The 19,781-nt window shown below is 37.5% G+C and overlaps 2 protein-coding genes and 4 gene segments (V, D, J or C); 3 read left to right on the top strand and 3 right to left on the bottom strand.

The window, feature by feature from the left end:
- The window catches only part of LOC141783884 (immunoglobulin kappa light chain-like), a 203,016-nt gene that overhangs the window by 19,081 nt on the left and 164,154 nt on the right, over positions 1-19,781 (bottom strand). The window lies entirely within an intron of this gene.
- The window catches only part of LOC141783881 (Ig kappa chain V-III region MOPC 63-like), a 144,258-nt gene that overhangs the window by 39,451 nt on the left and 85,026 nt on the right, over positions 1-19,781 (top strand).
- LOC141783883 (Ig kappa chain V-III region MOPC 63-like) overlaps positions 4,036-19,781 on the bottom strand; it is a 172,987-nt gene continuing 157,241 nt past the window's right edge. Inside the window, 2 exon segments of the V gene segment in view lie at positions 4,036-4,600; positions 5,510-5,544. Of these exon segments, the coding sequence occupies positions 4,281-4,600; positions 5,510-5,544 (355 nt within the window).
- On the bottom strand, positions 7,895-9,353 carry LOC141783903 (Ig lambda-1 chain C region-like). The segment is given in 1 exon segment: positions 7,895-9,353. A coding segment is annotated over 1 exon segment (387 nt).
- The window catches only part of LOC141783880 (Ig kappa chain V-III region MOPC 63-like), a 48,825-nt gene continuing 39,087 nt past the window's right edge, over positions 10,044-19,781 (top strand). The window contains 2 exon segments of the V gene segment in view: positions 10,044-10,133; positions 10,226-10,536. Coding sequence covers positions 10,082-10,133; positions 10,226-10,536 — 363 coding nt within the window.
- On the top strand, positions 13,112-19,631 carry tspan37 (tetraspanin 37). The gene is made up of 7 exons (XM_074661494.1): positions 13,112-13,323; positions 17,046-17,237; positions 17,320-17,394; positions 17,515-17,613; positions 18,406-18,558; positions 18,683-18,766; positions 19,040-19,631. Exons 1-7 carry the CDS (start codon positions 13,261-13,263, stop codon positions 19,115-19,117), a joined length of 744 nt encoding a protein of 247 aa, XP_074517595.1. The 5' UTR covers positions 13,112-13,260; the 3' UTR covers positions 19,118-19,631.

The following is a 19,781-nucleotide window of genomic DNA, read 5'->3' as shown; positions in this document are numbered from 1 at the left end:
TGTTTAATTGCCCAACTTAAAACTCTGCTGAAGTTTGTTACTTTACAATTTTGAGTTCTGCTAGCTTTTTTTTTTTTACAGTGTACTTTGTCGTGAGGGTTTTCATTTTCCACAGAGAGGAGAATCAGTTGAAGTTATAAAACCAGTTAATTTCTTTCTACTCTTCATAAAATAAAAGAGCAAACACTTCATGAAGTTATGTATCAGTGAAATCTTTATTAGCAACAACATCAGTGATCAACATGACAGTTATTAAGCTCACTCACATGAAGCTGCTGAGCGACACACATTCCTCTCTAAGTTGTTGTTGTCCAACACTTTACAGCAGTGTTGTTCTCTGTCACACAAAGCTTCAGTTTCCTCTACAAGCATTCAAACTGCTATTGATCAGAGCTGCTCCCCCCCACACAGAGCTCCTGTCCTGGGCTTCAGCCGGCCCCTCTAGCCCTTACACTGGCTCCTGTGGAGGGACTGGGTCTGGCTGTGGTCCTGATGGAGGACCCTGCAGGAGTACAGCTCTCCTTCCATCCAGCGCTCCTGGCTCAGGCTCAGGGTGCTGCTGCTGCTGTAGCGGCCGCTCTTCTCCTCCTCTGAGCTGCTCAGGACCCCCTCCGTCACCTCCGTACCGTCCACCTGCCAGCTCACCACGGCTCCCTGAGGAGAGTAGCCGGTCAGCAGGCAGGCCAGCGTGGCCGAGCCCCCAGAGAGCTGCTCAGAGGAGGGGGGAAGCAGAGAGACTGAGGGCCTGACCATGGTGCCAGCTGGAGGGGAGAGCAGAGACACACAAGGAGCAGATGAACTTCCACTGTAGGACAGACAGCTGGACATGAGACAGTTATGATACCTGACAGAGGTTAACACTACTGTGGATCAGCTGTGTGCATGATACTGTGATCAGACAGAGGAGAGGAGCTGACACATGGCAGGAAATGAGGAGTTAACATATAAAACACAATAGTAAAACTTTGTTTTTTATTTAAAGTAATGAATCTTCTACTGTGGAACTCTTCTTAAATGTCTAATAATTAATATGCAACATGATTTATCTGTGAATTTAAAAAGGAACATTGTATTAATGATCATTGAACTAAATCTTTCTATCTTCTTTGTAATGTGTGACAGTAAATGATTCATTGCTGCGATGCAAATGTAACATCTGTATTCAGTTATAGACTTTATCATCTGTCTGTTTCACTTCCTTTTCACCACTTTAAACTAACGAACTGTGAAGTCAAACTACAGCGATAATAAATGAACATATGAACTCATTAAATTAGTTTTAACATTTGCAACAGTTTTTATACCTAACAATCATTTAAATGTTACAGTAAAACATAAAACATAAATAACTTGAAATTAAATGTTGCTGTTATTTTCTGAACATTAAAATGTTCCTGCAGAACAAATTTACAACCAAACTTTATTAAACAAATATCTTATTGGAAAAAAAGCGAAAATGATTCTGCATATATTTCACCATAACATCTCCTTTAATACTAAAAGAATATTAATATAAATGTTTTCCTCAACTTCAATACCAGCCAAGCTTAATAGACAGCAAAAAATATGTAAGTTATCCAGAATATTTTTTGTTTTATAAAATTCTGATGCAAAAATTAGTATTAAAAGAATATTTCATGTTGTATAAATTATAAATCTCTGGTACTTACAGTTAATGATGAGTTTGGTTCCTCCACCAAAAGTCACCCACAGTGATACAAACTCATTAAGTGGCCGTACAAAAACCTCCTGCACTGTGAACAAGCAGCTATCCACTGAAAATACTCTCTGCTTTCTCAATTAACACAGAAACAATTATACTTTATTGAATCTACAAACATTAAATTTAATGATATCAATTGAAATTATCGTATAAATGAAGATTAATTATATAATTTTGCTTAACTTTTCTACACCAGACAGAAACGATCACAGTCTCCTTGTAACAAAGTCATTTTTTCACAGTTTTATATCAGTTGCTACATGGTTAAATGAACATGATGCTTTTTAATAATAATAACTTATAAACTCATATTAATCAGATGTGAAATATGTTATTCATCTCCAGTAAACCCTGTCAGTAGATTAAAGGCAGACAAACAGACATATCATACCAACCACAGTGGACACAAACTCATCCTTAAATCCTCAACTGCACTTCTAATATAAATATGTTTCTTCTATTATCCATTCAGATGATAGATGGTGTAAATCCAAGCAGTATTCCTCCTGATTTAGTGTCCCACGTTGCCTTCAGTGTGTTGAGAGCAGAGAAATGATTTCCATAGAGAGGAGGCTTTGCATCGTCAGCTGATCCTCCAGTGAACTGAGAAGGTTTATAGTCCTGTGAGTTCAACACTGCAGGACTCAGATGTGTCAGTCAACACAGCAGAAAGCACAACCAGCATGACTCTCATCACCATCCTCATCTGGACGCTGGCCTGCTGCTGTTTTACAGGTTCATTCACTCAGCAACATTTCAGACATGATGTGCTGCCTTTTCTCTCATTTATTTCTGCTGATCAATGAATGATTTGTTTTTGTCTGCAGGATGCAGCGGTCAGGTGACTGTGACTCAGCCTCCAGTAGTGACATCTACTCCAGGATCCACCGTCTCTCTCACCTGTAAGACTAACCAAGCTGTTTACAGCCAGAGTGGTTATGGTCATTTTATGTTCTGGTATCAACAGAAATCTGGACAGCCTCCAAAGTTCCTAATAAAATATTTGAGCACACGTGTATCAGGAACAGCAGCTCGGTTTAGTGGCAGTGGAAGCAGCTCTGACTTCACTTTGACCATCAGTGGAGTTCAGACTGAAGACGCAGCAGTTTATTACTGTCAGAGTCTCCACCATATAAACAGTGCTTGGGTGTTCACACAGTGATTTGTAGTCGTACAAAAACCTCCCTCAGTCCGACTGCAGAGACACTGAGCTGTTACAGCAGGAACCGACTGCAGCTGCTGAAGAGGAAGAGACTCTGACACAGACCACTGAACACAGAGCTGACAGGAACCTCACCAAGCACACACTACACATTCACACTAATAACTTCATTAAAAACATTATTAAAATATCTAATAACACATCATGTTCTGTTCACATTTACTCTCAGCTAAAGAGACAAATGTTGTCTGATCACATATTTGAGTCATGATTTCTTCCTCCCTAAAAATCAAGTTCACATTATTCTCCAAGTTTTTTTTTTAATAAAAAAAAAGATTTATTATTTACTTTTCTTTACTATAATATAATATCACTCTTTATACTAATTTAAAAAGGAAAATATTAATATTTACATGATGAATCCAAAGCAAGTGTGCTATTAGTATACTTAATTTAAACTTAAAACAAGAGAGTATACTTTTAATTTACTATTTATGTACTTATCAGAGATATACTTAAGTATACTTAGCTTATACAGACAATTACAGAAAAGTATAATATACTTGGCTTATACTTTTACTTAATCTTTTGATCGAGATATACTTAAGAAAAGTATAATTAAGTATTCTTGCCTTATAAGCCTACAGAAAGGTATACTTGGCTTGTAGTTGTATTAACTTTTTGATAGAGTAGCCTATTAAAGTGTGTGAGAGTTTGTAAACAAATGTTTTGATATGAATTTACTTCAATTCATCAAGAATGTTCTACGTTGTTGGATTCTTCGTTCACCGTGGAGACATGTGAGAATTTTTTTTTTTTTTTTTTTATCATCACAAAACATCAAGTCAAATAGCAAAAGGAGCAAGTCTCTTTATGTAATACATAAATCATTAGCTAAGTACTATAAGGTAAAGTATACAAAGTGAACTTTCATAACCTAAAAAGTGGGCTACAAGTATATAACTATTAAACTAAGAGTATACCTATTCACTTGTAGTGTACTTTACTTAACTTCATTAAATAAACTCTTAGTATACTACTTTGTCGTGAGGGTTTTCATTTTCCACAGAGAGGAGAATCAGTTGAAGTTATAAAACCAGTTAATTTCTTTCTACTCTTCATAAAATAAAAGAGCAAACACTTCATGAAGTTATGTATCAGTGAAATCTTTATTAGCAACAACATCAGTGATCAACATGACAGTTATTAAGCTCACTCACATGAAGCTGCTGAGCGACACACATTCCTCTCTAAGTTGTTGTTGTCCAACACTTTACAGCAGTGTTGTTCTCTGTCACACAAAGCTTCAATTTCCTCTACAAGCATTCAAACTGCTATTGATCAGAGCTGCTCCCCCCCACACAGAGCTCCTGTCCTGGGCTGCAGCCGGCCCCTCTAGCCCTTACACTGGCTCCTGTGGAGGGACTGGGTCTGGCTGTGGCCCTGATGGAGGACCTTGCAGGAGTACAGCTCTCCTTCCGTCCAGCGCTCCTGGCTCAGGCTCAGGGTGCTGCTGCTGCTGTAGCGGCCGCTCTTCTCCTCCTCTGAGCTGCTCAGGACCCCCTCCGTCACCTCCGTACCGTCCACCTGCCAGCTCACCACGGCTCCCTGAGGAGAGTAGCCGGTCAGCAGGCAGGCCAGCGTGGCCGAGCCCCCAGAGAGCTGCTCGGAGGAGGGGGGAAGCAGAGAGACTGAGGGCCTGACCATGGTGCCAGCTGGAGGGGAGAGCAGAGACACACAAGGAGCAGATGAACTTCCACTGTAGGACAGACAGCTGGACATGAGACAGTTATGATACCTGACAGAGGTTAACACTACTGTGGATCAGCTGTGTGCATGATACTGTGATCAGACAGAGGAGAGGAGCTGACACATGGTAGGAAATGAGGGGTTAACAAATAAAACACAATATTAGAACTTTGTTTTTTATTTAAAGTAATGAATCTTCTACTGTGGAACTCTTCATAAATATCTAATAATTAATATGCAACATGATGTATCTGTGATTTTAAATGGGAACATTGTATTAATCATTAAATTAAATATTCTCTGTAATGTGTGACAGTAAATGATTCATCGCTGTGATGCAAATGTAACATCTGTATTCAGTTAAAGACTTTATCATCTGTCTGTTTCACTTCCTTTTCTCCACTTTAAACTAACGAACTGCGAAGTCAAACTACAGCGATACTAAATGAACATATGAACTCTTAAATTTGTTTTAAAAACATTTGCAACAGTTTTTATACCTAACAATCATTTAAATGTTACAGTAAAACATAAAACATAAATAACTTGAAATTAAATTTTGCCGTTATTTTCTGAACATTAAAATGTTCCTACAACCAATTACAACCAAACTTTACTAAACAAATATCTGATTGGAAAAAAGCGAAAGTTATTCTGCATATATTTCACCATAACATCTTCTTTAATACTAACAGAATATTAATATTAATATTTTCCTAAACTTCAATGCCAGCCAAGCTTAATAGACAGCAAAAAATAATATCAACAACATGTAAATTATCCAAAATAATTTTTCATTTCAAAAAATTCTGATGCAAAATTTAGTATTAAAAGAATATTTCATGTTGTATAAATTATAAATCTCTGGTACTTACAGTTAATGATGAGTTTGGTTCCTCCACCAAAAGTGTACCACAGTGATACAAACTCATTAAGTGGCCGTACAAAAACCTCCTGCACTGTGAACAAGCATCTATCCACTGAAAATACTCTCTGCTTTCTCAATTAACACAGAAACATTTATACTTTATTGAATCTACAAAGATTTATTTAATGAAATGGATTGAAATTATTGTATAAATGAAGATCATTTTTATAATTTTTCTTTACTTTTCTACACCAGACAGAGAAACGATCACAGTCTCCTTGTAACAAAGTCATTTTTTCACAGTTTTATATCAGCTGCTACATGGTTAAATGAACATGATGCTTTTGAATAATAATAACTCATAAACTCATATTAAGCAGAACTGAAATATGCTATTTATCTCCAGTAAACCCTGTCAGTAGATTAAAGGCAGACAAACAGACATATCATACCAACCACAGTGGACACAAACTCATCCTTAAATCCTCAACTGCACTTCTAATATAAATATGTTTCTTCTATTATCCATTCAGATGATAGATGGTGTAAATCCAAGCAGTATTCCTCCTGATTTAGTGTCCCACGTTGCCTTCAGTGTGTTGAGAGCAGAGAAATGATTTCCATAGAGAGGAGGCTTTGCATCGTCAGCTGATCCTCCAGTGAACTGAGAAGGTTTATAGTCCTGTGAGTTCAACACTGCAGGACTCAGATGTGTCAGTCAACACAGCAGAAAGCACAACCAGCATGACTCTCATCACCATCCTCATCTGGACGCTGGCCTGCTGCTGTTTTACAGGTTCATTCACTCAGCAACATTTCAGACATGATGTGCTGCCTTTTCTCTCATTTATTTCTGCTGTAAATGAATGATTTGTTTTTGTCTGCAGGATGCAGCGGTCAGGTGACTGTGACTCAGCCTCCAGTAGTGACATCTACTCCAGGATCCACCGTCTCTCTCACCTGTAAGACCAACCCTGCTGTTTACAGTGACAGTAGTTATGGTCATTATATGTTCTGGTATCAACAGAAATCTGGACAGCCTCCAAAGCTCTTAATAAAATATGCGAGCACACGTGAATCAGGAACAGCAGCTCGGTTTAGTGGCAGTGGAAGCAGCTCTGACTTCACTTTGACCATCAGTGGAGTTCTGACTGAAGACGCAGCAGTTTATTACTGTCAGAGTCTCCATTTGATAAGCAGTGCTCTGGTGTTCACACAGTGATTTGTAGTCGTACAAAAACCTCCCTCAGTCCGACTGCAGAGACACTGAGCTGTTACAGCAGGAACCGACTGCAGCTGCTGAAGAGGAAGAGACTCTGACACAGACCACTGAACACAGAGCTGACAGGAACCTCACCAAGCACACACTACACATTCACACTAATAACTTCATTAAAAACATTATTAAAATATCTAATAACACATCATGTTCTGTTCACATTTACTCTCAGCTAAAGAGACAAATGTTGCCTGATCACATATTTGAGTCATGATTTCTTCCTCCCTAAAAATCAAGTTCACATTATTCTCCACGTTTTTTTTTGTTTTATCAAAAAAAATATTATTTACTTTTCTTTACTATAATGTAATATCACTCTCTATACCAATTTAAAAAGGACAACTATATATATTTACATGATGAATCCAAAGCTTCCCTTACCAAATACAAGTTTATTCAAGTGTGCTATTAGTATACTTATTTTCAACTTAAAATAAGAGAGTATACTTTCAGTTTAATTTTTATGTACTTATCAGATATATACTTAAGTATACTTTGCTTATTACAATTGCAGAAAAGTATAATATACTTGGCTTATACTTTTACTTCTTTTGATTGAGATATACTTAAGAATAGTATTATTAAGTGTTCTTGCCTTATAGGCCTACAGAAAGGTATACTTGACTTGCAGTTGTACTAACTTTTTGATAGAGTAGCCTATTAAAGGGTGTAAGAGTTTGTAAACTAATGTTTTGATATGAATTTACTTCAATTCATCAAGAATTTTCTACGTTGTTGGTTTCTTCGTTCACCGTGGAGACATGTGAGAAAAATATATTAATTTTTTTATCATCGCAAAACATCAAGTCAAATAGCAAAAGGAGCAAGTCTCTTTATGTAATACATAAATCATTAGCTAAGTACTATAAGGTAAAGTATACAAAGTGTACTTTCATAAACTAAAAAGTGGAATGCAAGTATATAACTATTAAACTAAGAGTATACCTATTCACTTGTAGTATACTTGAACTTTACTTAACTTCATTAAATAAACTCTAAGTATACTACTTTGTCGTGAGGGTTTTCATTTTCCACAGAGAGGAGAATCAGTTGAAGTTATAAAACCAGTTAATTTCTTTCTACTCTTCATAAAATAAAAGAGCAAACACTTCATGAAGTTATGTATCAGTGAAATCTTTATTAGCAACAACATCAGTGATCAACATGACAGTTATTAAGCTCACTCACATGAAGCTGCTGAGCGACACACATTCCTCTCTAAGTTGTTGTTGTCCAACACTTTACAGCAGTGTTGTTCTCTGTCACACAAAGCTTCAGTTTCCTCTACAAGCATTCAAACTGCTATTGATCAGAGCTGCTCCCCCCCACACAGAGCTCCTGTCCTGGGCTTCAGCCGGCCCCTCTAGCCCATACACTGGCTCCTGTGGAGGGACTGGGTCTGGCTGTGGTCCTGATGGAGGACCCTGCAGGAGTACAGCTCTCCTTCCATCCAGCGCTCCTGGCTCAGGCTCAGGGTGCTGCTGCTGCTGTAGCGGCCGCTCTTCTCCTCCTCTGAGCTGCTCAGGACCCCCTCCGTCACCTCCGTACCGTCCACCTGCCAGCTCACCACGGCTCCCTGAGGAGAGTAGCCGGTCAGCAGGCAGGCCAGCGTGGCCGAGCCCCCAGAGAGCTGCTCAGAGGAGGGGGGAAGCAGAGAGACTGAGGGCCTGACCATGGTGCCAGCTGGAGGGGAGAGCAGAGACACACAAGGAGCAGATGAACTTCCACTGTAGGACAGACAGCTGGACATGAGACAGTTATGATACCTGACAGAGGTTAACACTACTGTGGATCAGCTGTGTGCATGATACTGTGATCAGACAGAGGAGAGGAGCTGACACATGGCAGGAAATGAGGGGTTAACAAATAAAACACAATATTAGAACTTTGTTTTTTATTTAAAGTAATGAATCTTCTACTGTGGAACTCTTCATAAATATCTAATAATTAATATGCAACATGATGTATCTGTGATTTTAAATGGGAACATTGTATTAATGATTATTAAATTAAATCTTTCTATCTTCTTTATAATGTGTGACAGTAAATGATTCATCGCTGCGAAGCAAATGTAACATCTGTATTCAGTTATAGACTTTATCATCTGTCTGTTTCACTTCCTTTTCTCCACTTTAAACTAACGAACTGTGAAGTCAAACTACAGCGATACTAAATGAACATATGAACTCATTAAATTAGTTTTAACAACATTTGCAACAGTTTTTATACCTAACAATCGTTTAAATGTTACAGTAAAACATAAAACATAAATAACTTGAAATTAAATTATGCTGTTATTTTCTGAACATTAAAATGTTCCTGCAGAACAAATTTACAACCAAACTTGATTAAACAAATATATTATTGGAAAAAAAGCGAAAATTATTCTGCATATATTTCACCATAACATCTTCTTTAATACTAAAATAATATTAATATTAATATTTTCCTAAACTTCAATACCAGCCAAGCTTAATAGACAGAAAAATATAATATCCACATGTAAATTATCCAAAAATATTTTTTGTTTTATAAAATTCAGATGCAAATTTTAGTATTAAAAGAATATTTCATGTTGTATAAATTATAAATCTCTGGTACTTATAGTTAATGATGAGTTTGGTTCCTCCACCAAAAGTCCACGACAGTGATACAAACTCATTAAGTCCACTGAAAATACACTGCTTTCTCAATTAACACAGAAACATTTATATTTTATTGAATCTATGAATATCAAATTAATCATATCGATTGAAATTATTGTATAAATGAAGATTATTTATTTAATTTTGCTTTACTTTTCTACACCAGACAGAGAAACGATCACAGTCTCCTTGTAACAAAGTCATTTTTTCACAGTTTTATATCAGTTGCTACATGGTTAAATGAACATGATGCTTTTTAATAATAATAACTTATAAACTCATATTAATCAGATCTGAAATATGTTATTTATCTCCAGTAAACCCTGTCAGTAGATTAAAGGCAGACAAACAGACATATCATACCAACCACAGTGGACACAAACTCATCCTTAAATCCTCAACTGCACTTCTAATATAAATATGTTTCTTCTATTATCCATTCAGATGATAGATGGTGTAAATCCAAGCAGTCTTCCTCCTGATTTAGTGTCCCACGTTGCCTTCAGTGTGTTGAGAGCAGAGAAATGATTTCCATAGAGAGGAGGCTTTGCATCGTCAGCTGATCCTCCAGTGAACTGAGAAGGTTTATAGTCCTGTGAGTTCAACACTGCAGGACTCAGATGTGTCAGTCAACACAGCAGAAAGCACAACCAGCATGACTCTCATCACCATCCTCATCTGGACGCTGGCCTGCTGCTGTTTTACAGGTTCATTCACTCAGCAACATTTCAGACATGATGTGCTGCCTTTTCTCTCATTTATTTCTGCTGATAAATGAATGATTTGTTTTTGTCTGCAGGATGCAGCGGTCAGGTGACTATGTCTCAGCCTCCAGTAGTGACACCTACTCCAGGATCCACCGTCTCTCTCACCTGTAAGACCAGCCAAGCTGTTTACAGACACAGTAGTTATGGTGATTATATGAACTGGTATCAACAGAAATCTGGACAGCCTCCAAAGTTTCTAATAAGACTTGTGAGCACACGTGAATCAGGAACAGCAGCTCGGTTTAGTGGCAGTGGAAGCAGATCTGACTTCACTTTGACCATCAGTGAAGTTCAGACTGAAGACACAGCAGTTTATTACTGTCAGAGTTACTACAGCGGTGGTGTGTTCACACAGTGATTTGTAGTCGTACAAAAACCTCCCTCAGTCCGACTGCAGAGACACTGAGCTGTTACAGCAGGAACCGACTGCAGCTGCTGAAGAGGAAGAGACTCTGACACAGACCACTGAAAACAGAGCTGACATGAACCTCACCAAGCACACACTACACATTCACACTAACGCTCCTAAAACAACCATTACTGCCTCATCTATAAGTCTTAATCTTAAGACACCATATGCAATTTAATGGGAATTAATGCCATTAAGTAAATGAAATAATTAGGCCTTTTCAACTCTCTTTCGTTGCGTTAAATTCACAAGAGTGCAGTGTTGATCAGATGTAGGATCGCAAACAGGCATTGAAAGCCTCATTAGTCTCATGTAAACCACCCAGTACACACATCCTGTTTTACACCCGCGTCACACAGGTGGAACTACATACTACATTACACCTCTGTGTACATATATTACTTCCCTTATTCCCTTATTTTATGAAGTAAAGTTCAAGTATATATTCCCCAAGTATACTTTATGTAGTAAGTATACTAATATCAATGTACTAGTATAGTATACTTGTAAGTTTACTACTTTAATACTTCTTGGGACTAAATTGGCACACGTTTTAGTTCATAAAAGTATACTTTTACGTATACTTTAAGTATAAGAATAGTAAACTTTGAGTACACGACTAGTTTACACATAAGTTTTATTTTGTACTGAGACTATACTATAAATAGACTGATAGTTTGCTAGTTTTTTATTTGTAGTCATCTTTTTAGTTTATGAAAGCACTTTAAAGTATACTCTCAACAAATTACTAGTTTACTAGTTTTTAAACTGTAAGTATACTTGTATATACTTGGACTCGAGTTGCACTTAAGTCGCGCACACAGTGACTTGAGACTTGCAAAAGATGACTTGTGAGCATCTCTGCTTTTTCGTTCATGAAAGTATACTTTGTACACTTTAACTTATAGAACTTTGCCAATGATTTATATATTACATAGAGACTTGCTCCTTTTGCTATTTGACTTGTGATGAGATTAAAAAAAAAATACAATGTGTTGTTCTCGCATGTCTCCATGGTGAACGGATAATCCAAAAACTTCATAAATTAAGTAAATTCACATCAAAACATCCTTTTACAAACCTTCTCTATAGTGACAAAAAGTAGTCTAAAGTTTATTAAATGTTAGTATGCTGAGTGTGCTAGCACACAGACTAATAATAGTATACTTAAGAGTGTTAAAATGGAATAACTGTTATACATTAATTGTACAAAAGCATCACAAAAGACTCAACTTTATGTGTGTTTTACATAATACATCCTGTTTACATTCAGTTTTCCCATCTGGAATTTCAACAAAATTACATTTACTATTTTATATTTATTTATGTTTATATTTAAGTCCTATATTTTAACTACACTATTTCATGCCTTAGATTATTATTTTGCTTTTACTTAACTTGTGTGATTTCCTCCTTTTTATACATATTCTATGAGCATTGTTGAAGGAACCCGAGACCAAAGATTTCCATTGCCCATTACTTCTGAATTGACGAATAAATAATCTTTTACCTTGTACTTATAAGTCACTTTGAATAATGTGAAGCATCATTGTGCAACATCATGCACCAGATGTCAGGTCTTGTGCAGGGTCTTCATCTCTAGAGTCATACAGATCATACACTATTAAGCATTTCCCAGTAAAATAACAGTAAAGAATCGGCAGCAGGGTGCCTGATGTTACTTTAAAATTAACATTATTATACTGTCGCTGAAATTCACAGCTTTGTACTGTTAATGAAAAATACAGTTTGAACTGTTTTTTTTATTATTAATTTCACAGTATTTTATGGTTAATTTACTGTTTAAAGATACATTATATAGCTGTTTTTCCACCTTTCTTTTACATTATCTTACTGATTTGTTTTAATGCACTATTTAGGTTGTATTTTTTACATACATTTTAATAAACATAATTTTTTGCCTACATGAATAGACTTAGCAGGTTACAGACATAGGAATAGTCACACTAAATGCAATTAAAGGCACTTGTTAGGAAAAAGGCTATAATAGACTTGTTGACACTTTTCCTTAAATGTCTGTCTCTAGCTGGCTACAAGCACAGAATGCAAACCAGAACAACATGTGAGTGAAGAACAGTAAAGCTAATTCACTGATTTTCCAATAATGTACAATGTACAAGCCTCACATGTGCAGATCAGGTCCCAGGATTAAAAAAATACTGCATGAAACTGTTACTGATGATACTTTAGACAGTTGATCAGCAGTAAAGTGATGTTTTTTAAGAATGCATTATAGTTCAGTTAAAAAACGGCCTATAATTTAACAGGTTTTCTTTTGTATTAACAGTAAAGCACTGTTTTTAGCAATAACAGGTTAATACTGTTGAAATCCTGCTGTAAATGAACAGCAATTGTTTACAGTGTAGTGCACCTCTCGCTGTGTAAAACAGAGGTTGCATTGCCTCTTCAAACCACAGACATGTTTCCGCATTCTTTGGAGAAGTTGATCTTTGCTCATAAAGGAAGTTGTCATGTCTATAAAACAAATCACGTGCCTCCAGCCCTCCCCCTCTTCTTCATCACACAGGTTTTATATTTACTTTACATGCTGTACAGTAATAGGCTTCATGGTTCAGTAATGACTGCGCCAGCTTCATGTTAGTGCGTCATCCTCTCGGCTCTTAACAAGGTCTAATAATGAGCGATCGGAGAAGAAAAACATTGAAAACAATACTTCAGTTGACGTGTCAACTTCTGTGGGTATGTATAAGACTTTATCAGTGTTTTACAGCATCTTGCATTGTTTTTTTGTATTCTGCCACTAATTAATGAAGTTACCATTTATTCAATATAGCTGCCATGTAGAAGAAACCACCTCTATTTGATGTGTCTATTTGGCTTTTTTAATAGAGTCTCTCATGTCAGATGTCACATGACACAAGAGTGCATGTGTGCGCATGTATTTTCAGAGACAGGAACTATAGGGGAGACCGGGGTTGGTTGGCACACTTTCCACTAGTGATGGCGAGCTGAAGCTTCATGAAGCATTGAAGCTTTCCGGCAAATTGGTTCGGAAAAGGGTTCATTTCTCGAGGCTTCATGTGCACACGAAACCACCTGGTGGTCAAATAGTGTAAAACAGACAGATATGATCTTAACCATGTGATAAGATAAGATAAGATAAGATATTCCTTTATTAGTCCTGCAGTGGGGACATTTGCAGTGTACAGCAGCAAAGGGGGTAGTGCAAAAAACAAGATACGAACCATTTAAATAGAAGGAAGTATACAAATAGGAGCAGTATATACAGTATTGACAATAAACAGACTATTAACAAAATTGCACAAGTGGAAAATGATATTGCACAGTGAGAATGAATGAAATTCCACCTGAAAATATCAGGTTATTGTCAGTTTTTGGTGTGTAAGTGTAAGTGGTCTACTGGGACCACAGATCTGTGATATACTGTATTTTGTGTCAGTAAAGGCTGTTGGGAATGACTATAAACAATGAAAAAAAATATATAACCATGTTATCCATTCATATCTATATAATATATAATACAATGTCTATTTTCTAGTAAGTATATTATGAGTATATAACATATAATAAACTGTAATTGTTTTGTGAGGAATGCATCTTATGTGTGTAAACCAATCCTTTGGTCAATAATTGTATTGTAGTGTAGGGTAATATAATATAATAATGGCAGGTGGGGTAATATTAGTGTTCTGTGTCACTTCTGGAAAGTGGCATTGGTTCAAACAGGGAAGATCTGAACCACTTCCTGAACCAGTCAGCGGTATGGCCGAGCAGCGAGGCTTCGGACGTCATCAATGACGTCATTGGTCTAAAACGATACAAGCCTCGATACAAGCGCGTCGCGGAAAACTTCCTGGATTACTCAACACACGCTCCGAAGCCTCGGCACAGCACGTAACATCACTACTTTTCACTCAAAGTTAGACAGACATTATATTGAAATTGTAGACTACCTTTCAGCCTTGGAAATGTGTCCCACATTATCCCACACAAACATACTCTTTGTCCCACACATTTGTTTTTTGTCGGGATCTGGTCACCCTATTATAGAGCTCAGCTATACTTGAATATGTTTTAAAGGTCCCATATTGTAAAAAGTGAGATTTTCATGTCTTTTTTTAAATTTTAAAGCAGGTTTAAGTGCTATATAAATACTGTGAAAGTATCAAAACGCTCAATATACGGAGAAACACACACAGCCTGTATTCAGAAATTGTGCGTTTGAAACAAGCTGTTAGGATTTCTGTCCATTTGTGATGTCACAAATATACAATATTTAGACCATTACACGGTTTTAAACGTAAACATTCTAAATGTGTCTCAGTTTGTTTCCTGTTGCAGTGGATGTAAATAACATCAGCTGACAGGAAGTAAACATGGACCCTAGCTGTTGCCTAGCAACGCAATTCTGTTGCAATTCCATTGCAATTCCATTGAAATGCACTAAAACTGAGCGTTTCAGACAGAGGGTGAATACAGGTATATTCAGACAGACGGTACGAGGAAAATATATATTTTTAACATTAAAGGGACTGTTTGTAACTTTTTAAGCGTATAAATGTAGCGGGTCGGCACACATGCACGTTTGCATATGCGCGCTCGCGTGTGGCCGGAGCCTCGTCTCCGCTGCCTGCTCTCCTTCACTCAGACAGCGCGTGCGTCCTCGCTGTCTCGTTCCACCTTTAGAAGTGAACGCGCGCTCACTACACACTGCAGAAGAGTTAGTTTAGCTCTGAGAATATCTAGTGAATGTAGAGTGGATGTTTGTGCAGAAATAAATGCTGCAGCTCCTCCAGACCAACAGAGGTTTTCCGTGTCTTGTGAAGTGACTGGGCTCCTCAACGAGTTACGTTATCGTCTCGTTACCGACCGGGTGCCGGTGTCTTCGGCTGCCGGCTGCGGTCGGGAGGCGATAACGTAACTCGTTGAGGAGCCCTGCTGCTGAAGCCTGCGCTGAGCAGGAAAAGCCAACACTAGGATCAGCATTGACTCATGGAGAGACCTTCGTCTGGTCAGCTAACATTCCTGCCAAGCAAGTGAAATATAGAGTGATATTATGGTTTTAGCTGACGTCTGTCGCCTCACTGTTTTGAGCGATGCTCGTTCATGTCTATGTAGAGCGAGCAAACGCGAGCTCGACGCTAACTTTCGTTGATTTCAAGGCCACAGGTGTCGCTGTTAAGCAGCATTTCTGAATCTTACAAATAGTCCCTTTAAAGCATGTAAACATGTCCTAGTAAAAAACCCAAAATACAAGTATGAACTTGAAAATGAGACATGATATGAGACCTTTAATGTACACAAATGTTTTCTAAAATTGTGTGATTCAAGTCATGTTGCATCATTTTGGGTTTGGTTGCTATAGTTACAAAAAAATGAAGCAACCAATAGGAACAATTATTTAATTCAAACAAAACCAGAAAACATGAACATTTAATAGAACATCTGCCCATTTATAAAACCAAACAACATTTTTAAGCAATTCATCAGGAATGTATAACTACTTCTGCCATTCACCATTCAAAATAATAATAAACTAACAATATAAACATTGTTTTTATTTAGGGCTGTCAATCGATTAAAATATTGAACTGTCCATAATTAAAATCATGATTAATCAAAAATTAATCACACATTTATTATCTGTTCAAAATGCACCTGAAAGGGAGATTTGTCAAGTACTTAATACTCTTATCAACATGGGAGTGGGCAAATATGCTTGTTTTATGGAAATGTATGTATATATTTATTATTGGTAATCAATTAACAACACAGAACAATGACAAATATTGTCCAGAAACCCTCACAGGTACTGCATTTAGCATAAAACATATGTTCAAATCATAACATGGCAAACTGCAGCCCAACAGGCAACAACAGCTGTCAGTGTGTCAGTGTGCTGACTTGACTATGACTTGCCCCAAAACTGCATGTGATTATCATAAAGTGGGCATGTCTGTAAAGGGGAGACTCGTGGGTACCCATAGAACCCATTTTCATTCACATATCTTGAGGTCAGAGGTCAAGGGACCCCTTTGAAAATGGCCATGCCAGTTTTTCCTCTCCAAAATTTAACCTAACTTTGGAACGTTATTTAGCATCCTTCCCGACAAGCTGACATGACATGGTCTCAGATTAATAACAGGGCATACACAGCTTGAGGATGGTATCAGGAACCAACTTTCTCATGTTGAATTAACTGAAATCGTCATTTTTAAATCCCTTACAGAGCAACAGTAGCTCTATAATAGACACGAGTTTCCCCAGCCCTGCAAGTAAGAGTGTGGTATTGATCTTCTCATCTGACTCCAGCAAGAAAACAAATAAACATTTCTACCGAATCGTCAAATTTTTCCTTTATCCCTTAAAAAAAGGATGGAGGAATTTCAAATGGGGGCTGATGAAATATTCTGTTTTAATATATTATTTTTATTTACCAGGTGTTGGGGTTGGTGGTGGGCCTGAGTGGAATCTACCTGCTGATGAAGTACAGACAGAGCAGCATATTTTTCTCTCACAGCTACATCACCCTGCCAGCTGTCTTCGCACTCACCAGCGCTGCGTTCCTCTTGGCCAGCGGTTTCCTCGGCTCGTTGCTGAGCCTCAGGGATTCCACCTTTCTGCAGGGACTGGTGAGGTTGTGTGTGTCAGTGTGGGAATCTGTATGTACATCAGTGTTTTGACTGTTCATAATAAAATGTTTTTCTTCTCCAGTTTGTTTATCTGCTAGTTTTGGTCTTTTGTCTGGAAAGTACGGCTTCAGCGTTGGCTTATTTTCACTCTACACAGGTATAAAAGTTACACAAACAAATCACATGCTGGACAATTGTGCTTAAATGACAAAGCAGATTATTCTGGAATAATTGCATGTTTATACGTTCTTTGTGTCTATACTGCCTTTTTGTTTAGCTGGATTCAGAGATAGCTCCCCTCAGTGGAGTGTTTCAGAAATACACAGGCAGCAGCCAGGACCCCAACTCTCGAGCTGTGGATGCTACACAAGAAGAGGTGTGTGTTCAGTCATAACTCATGTCAATTGGGTTGCATAGGCATCCAGATGCCCCCAAGCATGTTTGTATCTTGTGTGCAAAATGTGTAAAAATGATGTAGCATTTCAAAAAAGTCACATGAAAGTCCTGCGACTACTTCACTCAGAGCAGCTGTCAATCACAGCCGTCAATCATGACGTTTCACTCCTGTTTTATAGCATCAAAATGACTAATTAAAACCAAACCTATCAGAATAAATAACACTTGAACATACATCAGCGTGATAAGAACTTCCTAAAATGACAGAAACTATCTTTGGGAAAAATGTATTTGATGTGTACTTTGACTTTTTCGTTTGACTCATGTCCCATCCGCTAACATAGAGGGGGCGGGATTTATGACCTATACTGCAGCCAGCCACCAGGAGGCGATCAAGATGTTTTGGCTTCACTTTTGGGAAGCTGTCATGTCGTCCATCTTTATAGTCTAAGAATACAAGCAGCAACAACTGTAGCTGAGTGGTATGTTCAGTATTCAAGTGACTTGGGGTAGCACTTCCTCTAAAGACCACTAGAATCCGTCTTAGGAAATCTCTCATCTTCCCTTGATGGCAATTGGGATTTTTTTTCCCCATTAAGAGGATATTTAGGCTTAAAGAAGGGTATTTGTCTTGTTTGACAGTTTCACTGTTATAGTTAGCCCTCATTTGCTCCACAAAATCATCCATTCAAAAGCGGTGCCATCACAACCACGTTAACTGATGATCAATATTTTGGAAGTGATGGATATTTTGTCCTTTGGTACCCGTTAGTTGCAGTGTTGTGGTATCCATGACTACAGGGACTGGATGGAAACCTCCTGGTTTAACCGCACTGGAGGACTCTGGGTTCCTCACAGCTGCTGCAACTCTACTTTCCCCTCCTGCAACGGCACTGTGGACCAGCCCTGGCAGCTTTACACAAAGGTAGACATGTGCATCCATAAATTCAACACTTATAAACATAAAAAAAAAAAAAAACTTCAGCATGAAAGTCTGATTGGGCCCCTCTGTTTCTCTGTCTTTCTTTTTGAATGTCTCTCTCTTTCAGGGCTGCCAGGTGAAGCTGGAGATGAGCTTACAGTTTGTGCTGAGTTTTATCATCTGGGGCTCCCCGCTGGTTTTCCTGGTGGAGGTGCGAAAGATTTTATAACATTTTCGGACTGTTTATTCTGTATACACTTGGTCTAGAATGCAATTATATTTGTTAACAGTAAAATAACTATTAAATACATTTTAATTAACTTATTAACATATCAATTTACCATTTATAAATGATGGTTAATATAAAGTGTTATTATTGGACACAATGGAAAATGTGTCTGTCAAGTTTTAGAGGTTAATTATTGTGCATTGTTTAATTTGGTTGTTAACCAGAGTACTATTCTCATTTCCTCTTATCATGCAGGTTGTTTTGTTTGTGAATGTGGCACAGCTGATGAGGGACCAACCACTGATGGATTATCAAGTACTGGGCAAAAACTAAAGATACTGTGACAGATGGGACAGCATTGTACTTTGCACAGATACTGTACTACTGCATAGTACAATATGTCATATTGTATCATGGAAATCAAATTATTATCAGGATTGCTGTTAGAATAATCATTCCTGAGCTGCACACCTCTCACCTGCCCCACTACTGCTGATTAATACATGTTTATTCCAGTGCACTTACAAAACATGTGACATAAAAGTGATGAAATATATTTTGTGTAATGCAGTTGTATTGTGAATTATTGCTATTTCTGAAAAAGACTTCAGGTTGAAGGTACAGGTCTCTTTTTGCCAACCTGTGCCTGAGCTTTGTTAAACAAATCATGATATGTGATATGATGGTTTGTGTATGGTTACATTGTGTTGCCCTTGATTCTTGATTGTCTGTGTGTTATTACTGCATACAGAGCACTTTTTTTTACTGTCTCTATTATAATGTTTTTGTAATATTTGTCTGAAATTGACAAATCTCCTGAAGGGACAATAAACTAAACTAAACCTAATTTCCTTGCACTGTGCTGTTGATTACACTTGCATTGCATACTTCATGATCTGAATAGTTGAACCTTGTATGTACGACATTTTATATCGCCTCTATGCTTCACTGTCTTTATTTTAAATATAATATAATAAATAAATAAATTAATTAATTA

This window comes from Sebastes fasciatus, chromosome 15, assembly GCF_043250625.1.
Source record: "Sebastes fasciatus isolate fSebFas1 chromosome 15, fSebFas1.pri, whole genome shotgun sequence".
Lineage (NCBI taxonomy): Eukaryota > Metazoa > Chordata > Actinopteri > Perciformes > Sebastidae > Sebastes > Sebastes fasciatus.
This window is presented reverse-complemented; position numbering and strand designations above follow the sequence as displayed.

Excerpts from the sequence above, each read along its gene's own strand:
- tspan37 (XM_074661494.1), top strand. The coding sequence starts at position 13,261 with ATGAGCGATCGGAGAAGAAAAACATTGAAAACAATACTTCAGTTGACG. Across the intron at positions 13,324-17,045 it reads TGACGTGTCAACTTCTGTGG|GTGTTGGGGTTGGTGGTGGG; the intron begins GTATGTATAAGA and ends TTTATTTACCAG. Across the intron at positions 18,559-18,682 it reads CCTGGCAGCTTTACACAAAG|GGCTGCCAGGTGAAGCTGGA; the intron begins GTAGACATGTGC and ends TCTCTCTTTCAG.